This window comes from Lampetra fluviatilis, chromosome 33 (assembly GCF_964198595.1).
Source record: "Lampetra fluviatilis chromosome 33, kcLamFluv1.1, whole genome shotgun sequence".
Classification (NCBI taxonomy): Eukaryota; Metazoa; Chordata; class Hyperoartia; order Petromyzontiformes; family Petromyzontidae; genus Lampetra; species Lampetra fluviatilis.
Window position 1 is genome coordinate 12144624 of NC_136307.1, and position 8201 is coordinate 12152824.

The 8201-nt window shown below is 52.4% G+C and overlaps 1 protein-coding gene across 5 annotated transcripts in view; it reads left to right on the plus strand.

Annotated features, from left to right (window-relative positions):
* The window catches only part of LOC144944088 (1-phosphatidylinositol 4,5-bisphosphate phosphodiesterase beta-4-like), an 83402-nt gene extending 76862 nt beyond the window's left edge, over nucleotides 1-6540 (plus strand). For 4 of the 5 annotated variants that reach the window (XM_078872155.1, XM_078872154.1, XM_078872157.1 and 1 more), the window contains 6 exons: nucleotides 344-519; nucleotides 1013-1085; nucleotides 1350-1451; nucleotides 3748-3805; nucleotides 4209-4295; nucleotides 5198-6540. In XM_078872155.1, coding sequence (XP_078728281.1) covers nucleotides 344-519; nucleotides 1013-1085; nucleotides 1350-1451; nucleotides 3748-3805; nucleotides 4209-4295; nucleotides 5198-5517 — 816 coding nt within the window. In that variant the 3' untranslated portion in view covers nucleotides 5518-6540. The remainder of the gene's footprint in view (nucleotides 1-343; nucleotides 520-1012; nucleotides 1086-1349; nucleotides 1452-3747; nucleotides 3806-4208; nucleotides 4296-5197) is intronic. The other variant, XM_078872158.1, reaches the window with a different exon arrangement.
* Nucleotides 6541-8201: the final 1661 nt, after the last annotated feature.

The window sequence follows — 8201 nt, forward strand, 5'->3', positions numbered from 1 at the left end:
GTCTCACCACTCCACTGTCTTCAGTAACCACCTTTTGGGCCTCCTGTGCTGAGAGACTGAGTTAAAAACGGAGCACAGAGCCAACGGTCCGCAGCCAAGAGCGGGACAGCTCACCGCCTTCGCGCGCATCTGGTCCGCCACTTGAACAACAAAAGTTATTTAGTTTTTCACACATCAGCCACACGGCATTGGTTCAAGATCGCCATGGCAACGTTGTCTACGTTGCCATGGCGTTGTCTACGTTGCAATGGCGTTGTCTACGTTGCCATGGCGTTGTTGTCTACGTTGTTGCACAACCCGACCGACGGCACGACCGCCTCACGTCCCGTCCCGCGCGGAGCAGACGCAGGTGCTGCAGGCGGAGCGGGCGCGCGAGCAGGCGGCGCTACAGGCGCTGCAGGCGCGCAGGCAGGAGGAGGCGCGGACGGTGCACGCTGCGCAGCAGGACGAGCTGGTGCGCGCGCTGCTGGCGGGCGCGCACGAGCAGCAGCTCCGGCAGCTGCAGCTCACGCACGAGCGGTGAGGGCTACCGCCGCCACCGCCGCCACGGGGATCGTCTTGTCAGTTTGCGAGTCTCAGGCCCGGGGTCGCCACGTGCCCGGGTTTGACGCAGACGGGTCCGGGAAAAGGCGCCCGTGTCTCGGGTGGCGGGAATTGATTCCAACCAAGATCTGCTGCTATAGTGCTACTCCTCGTATTTATTACGTCGAGATGCGTCGCAGCAGGCTGCATGGTGTGGATAGCGTCAGGCTGGCCGATAGATGTGTGCGGCGTCAGTCTGTGGGAAAGGTGGCGACCCTGCACCTTGAGCTCCTCCTCCTGGCTAACTCCACTGCCTTTTTTCTCTCCGCCTGATGACGACCGCTTGTGTTGCGATCAAAACGTCGTGAGTTTTTGGTTTTGATAATTTTTTAAAATTTTATTCTTATTCTATTTATTTTATTAACTTCTATCTACGTGACTTAACCGAAAGAACCAAAGAATATGAACTCCACTGCACTTTGCCTTTCAGAGTGACGGTGGATGTGTGTGGGTGTGTGAATCTATGGGCCTATATGCAAGTCTGTGGGTCTCTACATGAGTCTGTGAGTCTCTATTTCTTACCGCGGGTCTCTATTTGGGAACCCACCGCAAGTACATTCCTGTTTTTCATTGAATCCACCTGCACGCGTTGGCACCCGAGACTGGGAAACCCGAGGCGGACACTGCAGCCTCCGTGGACTGGACGCACGCGCAGAAAGTCCCATTTTCCGAATGGCGATTGCTCGTATCGGTTACTGCTTGGATGGTGCCTTTTGTTTTGCCGCTGGCCGCTTGACGTTTTTATGCGTTGGGCCTGGACTTCCCAGGGACACGAAGCAGCTGGAGGGGACCCAGGCCAAGCAGTCGATGGAGGAGAGCAAGCTCATCAGCCAGGACCACAGCATCAAGAACAAGGCCGAGAGGGAGCGGTAGGGCCCTTGCGCTGGCATTCACCCAGCGTGCACTTGCCATTTTACTATTTCTATTTGACCAGGTAAAGCCCACTGACCTATGTAGCTCTTCTTCAGAAGTGACCTGGCCACAGATGATAGTTCAACGAAGTGGCTTATCATCATGTGGAAATTTATAGCAGCCAAATACTCTTCAATGCACGTTGATTCTCAATGTGGAGTGGAAAACCGGAGGACCCGCAGAAACATCTACGCGACCACGGGGAGAGAGACATGCAAACTCCAAATATACAGGCGTCAGTGTCGGGATCGGAGGTGAGGTAGTTAACATCTCCTCGCCACCGCGGCACCCTTAACATTGACAGTCTTTCTCTTTGCATACTGTTTACAGTCTGTTACTCTATAACGCGGTGGTAGTTGCGTTTCTGAAGAACACCAAGTTATGAAACAATTGCGTTATAATAATAACCATTGATTCAATGGGAATTAAGGCGTTAAGGGGTTAGTAGAGTTCGAAAACTCCAGCATGACTGACATTTTTCATGATAATTGATTCTATTACTGTCAATTTGACGTGTTCTTTTATAATGACTGTGTTTTAGTGCGATAAAACAATTAGTTAATTAAATAAACACGTGAAAATTTGTGAAAAATGCACGTTACAGTGTTAGTCACTAAGCGATAGAAAGCATAGTCATGGAGGAGGGTGAAGAGAGAAGACGATGAAGGAGGGTGTGAAGTGACTCACATAACAGCTTTCAATAATAACATACTTTTTAAGTTAAAACCGTAAGAATTGCTTGAGACGAGTAGGGTAAAGCACAGTCTGCGATAACATGTGAAATGCGTACGCAGGCCGAACAAAGACTGAGGCGCGTGGGTAGTGTCTAGAAGCATCCAGCAGCTTCCCAATGCCTTGTGCGATGCTACGCCGAGTCAGCCGCACGACCGCTTATTCCTACTCGCGCGACGCAGTTCCGTTCACTTGATTGCGTTATATCCAATTCGTGTTGTGAAAACAACACGTGGCGTTATTGCAGAACTGACATGGCCTTTAGGTGGGCATTCGTCTGCCAGTAGAAGGCGACCATTAATGCTGCTGTTGCTGTGTGGAGCCCCAGTTGCAGTCAAGTGCGGCACATCTCTTAATTATTGACGTGTCGTGCGACGCGCTCGTCTCTGCTCTGATTTAGATTCAGGTTATTTTTGCCCTGATTTCTATTTGCTTAATTTCTGTCGTCATTTTAGTATTTTAACTTCTGCATTCCTATGATGAGAGCAAATCTGTCCATGGGGCAACGACGGACTCTTAGACTTTCCCACAATGTGGAACACAATTATCGAGCCCACAGCGGTGATGGGCTGAGTCAACGCCCAACAAGGATTTGAACTGGCAACGTTCCGATTGCGGGCCCCTCGCTCTGCCGCTCTGCCGCTCTGCCGCTGAGCCAGGCGGCTGGGTGAACGGTCATGAACCACCGGATTATTTGAGAGAATCGAGGGAATCTATCCAATGACATTCAGTGCGCGGCCCTCTGCCGTTTCCAAAGACAAAGGTCCCCCCTGTATAATTTTAACAGACTGTAGGGGCAAGTGCTGTTAACGAGCACCTATAAGGCCGGAACGGTACACGAGGAGGTGGGTGGCCAGCACCACACCCGACCGCCTATGTCTCCCTAATGGCGATGTTTACACATCACACAAGATACTCATTTGAGGCTGAGTCGACCTAGGGAAGGCCCAGGACCGGTTCAGATAATCGTCAATGGTGTTTCCCGTGAGCGGGAATCAAACTCGGGTCGCCGGGTTCATAGCGTAGTGCGCTAACCACTGCACCACCGCCATTAACACACACATCAGCACCAGTGCCTGATTATCGTAGTAGAAAATGTAGTATATGCTACGGGCCCCGCGCTAAATGCTTTCAAGCTATCAATTCCGGTTCGGTGATTCTGCACTTGCTCTATTACGAGAGTACTATACTGCCTTCAACTTTTATGAACGACTGAATGTTTAAGGTTAGTGATTTGTCGTATTCTGGCTGTATAGCAAATGAAGAAATACAATTACTTTACTATGCAAGTTAAACATTTACGTGTTTTAATATTTAAGTGTTTTTCTTTTAAGGCCTCTTTATAACATAAGCTACAGGCCCCGCACTAGCTTAATCCTGATCAGCACAGACATCGCAGCGGGGTTCGCATCCCGCTGTTTACCTGCCGCAGACTGAGTGCGAGCTTCGACACCATGGTGGGATGACTCGTGCGGAGTCGTCACACCGGCCCCTTGTTGCTGGTTGCGTCTACCCCTCTAGGCGGCTGCGGGAACTGATCGCCAACAACACCAAAAAGTTCGTGGAGGAGAGGAAGAGGGTGAGTGACTTAGAAACGTGTCCGCCTCTCCTCTACCCCTCCGGCTGTTCGGCGCAAACACACACGCACACTCTCACACGTGAGTGTTGATACTGGCATTTCTGTCTGTTGTGAGCGAGCGCACGCTGCATGGGATGTGTACAAAAAATATGTGGAGGGACAGGTATGGGAGTTTTGAATACAGCAAGAACCCTTATCTAACACTGACAGAGGCTCCTTGCCTATACACATCTGGCAGTTTACCAGCATTGGTTCCTGCGAGCCGCCAATAAGACACTGAATTTCACAAGCGGTACAAAGTTTGTGCGTGTTTTTATATGGCGATGGACCTGGGAAGGAGGCGAATGGCCTGCTTCGCTATTTTGTTACGTTGCACATGCGGCTGTGTGCCTGCTGCGTGCAGCTCCAAGGGAAGCAGGGTCGGGAGATGGAGATGATCCGCAAGGTGCAACTGGAGCAGCAGGAGACTTTGCGGGTGCAGCAAGAAAAGGTTCGTACCACGTGTGAATGCCCGATTGAAGCACCGATTGATTGGCCATTACATTATTTGCTTTGCTGGAGCCAACCCGGCCATGTGGCTCAGTGGTTGGAAGGTTATGAGTTCAAATCCTGGTTGGGGATTGACTCAGCTCAACTTCCCTTCAGTCAATAAAATGTGTACCACTCAGTGTTGGGGTAAGTCAGCAGTGTATGCATGTATATATGTTGAACTTCCTTCGCACTGTACTTAGCTCACTGTGGATAGAATTCCTTCCACCATAGGAATATGGAAAGTCCATCACCAGCTCATGGCTGTGAACGGAAGATGAACACTGCCTCAATTCTCATTTGAGCCGGAATTCGCTTCACCTTGGCCCATTCAAGCAGGCACCAGGGCACAGCCTGTATTTCCAGTTAGCACAAGGGACTTACAATCCAGGTCTCCCATTCTTAAATCTCCCCTCTTATGTCCACCCAGCTGTAAACATATGGACACCTCAGTCGATCGGCAGGTCACGTGTGGTGGGGTAAAGTGTGGGTACTCCCACCTCTTCCAAGCCGTCTAATCAGTGTGGAAGTGTAGGCCAAATACCCTCTTGGGCTCCCTCCAGTGGATTCACTTACACCAGTAGCGGCGTGAGCAAGACATTGCAGGGCTGCGCATCTTACCCTGTATCTGAAAAACGTGGCAGGCAAATTAACCACGTGGTGACGTGGACCGCTGTGCCGTTCGTAGGTTCGCACGCACACGGCACTCGTTACGTTCCACCAAGATCGGCGACCAGTTTTGTAGATGGGCGGGAACGGTCGACCGGTTCTCGTTGAGTGCCTCTACGGGCCCTCACTACGCTGCTGCCGCCGCAACCGAGAATGACCTGAAGCCGCGTGCACGCGTGTCTTTGTACTGCCAAGGTGAAGCGCAACACCCCCGAGGTGACAGGGAGCCGGTGAGCGGCACCGGCCGTGGACGCGGGCGAGTACGGCGACGTGGACGCCACGGGTTGCGGGGAGCTGGCCTCGTTGCTCCGCCGATGCAGCATCGGCCACGGGTGACGTTGGGCCCCGACAGCCCGGACGCGGCGGTCGTGGAGAAAAAAAGTGAACGTCGGGATCTCGGATTCACCCACGTTCACTTTTCAAGGCGTCTCGTCGAGGAGCCGTCTATTCTCAGAAGTGTGGGCCATTTGCACACTCTGAACAAACTGGAATACTATAAAACTTTTATAAATTAGTCGATTTTTTTAAAATCCGTGTGCCTACTATATACCGTTCTCGGGCAATGGCTTTTATCATTTTAAGTATATTTACCAAATGGTTGTGAATAATATATATGATAAATGTAGATTAGAATAACTGAACATTATCATATGAATATAATGTTGTTGTGAACACCGGCCTGACGACTGTGGCTGTTTTACTCGCATGGGAAGATAAAAAGCACATGCTCTCCGCCAACATGGCTGAAGCGTAATTGAGAGACAACAGGACCCGTGTTCAGCCCTAGGAGCTCTCAGACCAGAGGAGGTACTCGTGACCCCGAGTTTCTCCCATCCCACACGGCTCCCGGTTGATGCTGCCACTCCTCTCTCCGACTAATCGTGCGATCAGCGCTTAATCGGGGAAGTGGAAACAGTCGCCGTAACTACTGGGGAAAGACACCGAGTCGGTGGTACCACTGTCTCCACAGATGTTTTATTTGTAGAAAGGATCCGTGTCCAACCAAACTCTCCCTGGGTTACGCTGACCCATTCGTGGTCCTTCCAAATGCCGCGTGTTCAGCAAAGTGTTTTGGAATGCCTTCTCTCGTTGTAATGTAATGCTCGAATTTTGAGGGTTTAGATAGTCGGGCTGCCACCTTTCACAGGCCAGACCCGGACACCTCTCTCAGTCGGCCTAGGTCTGTTATCAACACTGTGCAGTTTATTGACGTAAAGTTCAACGCAATACTTTTACCAGATCTCGGTACAAATGAATTACTACACCAATTACACCAGACTGTCCGGGTCAAATCCAGACGAGTGGCGACCCAAGGTTTGTGTTAGGGGTTGGGTTTAGGGGTTGGGGTTTAAGGTTAGGGACAGTAGGACCCATTTGTGGGGACCATTCTCAGCCGTGAAATGGACAGACTGTCACGAGTAATGTAGAAAAAGTTATGTTCCACAGCCCAATATGTACATCATTGGTTGCAAACTCCAGGTACAGCACAAATGGAACTGTTTCTATCGTCACAAGTGTCAGGTATTCTTGTATTTGGGATACAACGGGTAATAAAAGACACTTTGTACCCAAGGCGTCCGTGTCCAACTGCAGTGTTAAGCCTGCCATCATTCAGCTGGCGTGTCCCATCCATAACACTCGCACGTGTCACCACCCTCACAACACCCACAGCCTGACATCCACACAACACCCTCACCCTGACACCCTCACAACACCCTCACCCTGACACCCTCACAACACCCTCACCCTGACACCCTCACAACACCCACACCCTCACAACACCCACAGCCTGACATCCACACAACACCCTCACCCTGACACCCACACAACACCCACACCCTGACACCCACACAACACCTACACCCTGACACCCACACAACACCCACACCCTGACACCCTCACAACACCCACACCCTGACACCCACACAACACCCTCACCCTGACACCCTCACAACACCCACAGCCTGACATCCACACAACACCCTCACCCTGACACCCTCACAACACCCTCACCCTGACACCCTCACAACACCCTCACCCTGACACCCTCACAACACCCACACCCTCACAACACCCACACCCTGACATCCACACAACACCCTCACCCTGACACCCACACAACACCCACACCCTGACACCCACACAACACCTACACCCTGACACCCACACAACACCCACACCCTGACACCCTCACAACACCCACACCCTGACACCCACACAACACCCTCACCCTGACACCCTCACAACACCCTCACCCTGACACCCTCACAATACCCACACCCTGACACCCACACAACACCCTCACCCTGACACCCTCACAACACCCTCACCCTGACACCCTCACAACACCCTCACCCTGACACCCTCACAACACCCACACCCTGACACCCTCACAACACCCTCACCCTGACACCCTCACAACACCCACACCCTGACACCCACACAACACCCACACCCTGACACCCTCACAACACCCACACCGTGACACCCACACAACACCCTCACCCTGACACCCTCACAACACCCTCACCCTGACACCCTCACAACACCCTCACCCTGACACCCTCACAACACCCACACCCTGACACCCTCACAACACTCTCACCCTGACACCCTCACAACACCCTCACCCTGACACCCTCACAACACCCACCCCCTGACACCTTCACAACACCCACACCCTGACACTCTCACAACACCCACACAACACCCACACCCTGACACCCACACAACACCCTGACACCCTGACACCCTCACAACACCCACACCCTGACACCCTCACAACACCCTCACCCTGACACCCTCACAACACCCTCACCCTGACACCCTCACAATTCCCACACCCTGACACCCCCATAACACCCACACCCTCACAACATCCTGACACCCTCACCCACACAACACCCACACCCTGACACCCTCACAGCACCCTCACCATGACACCCTCACAACACCCTCACCCTGACATCCTCACAACACCCACACCCTGACACCCCCATAACACCCACACCCTGACACCCTCACAACACCCTCACCCTGACACCCTCACAACACCCACACCCTGACACCCTCACAACACCCACACCCTGACACCCACACAACACCCTCACCCTGACACCCTCACAACACCCACACCCTGACACCCACACAACACCCTCAACCTGACACCCTCACAACACCCTCACCCTGACACCCCCAT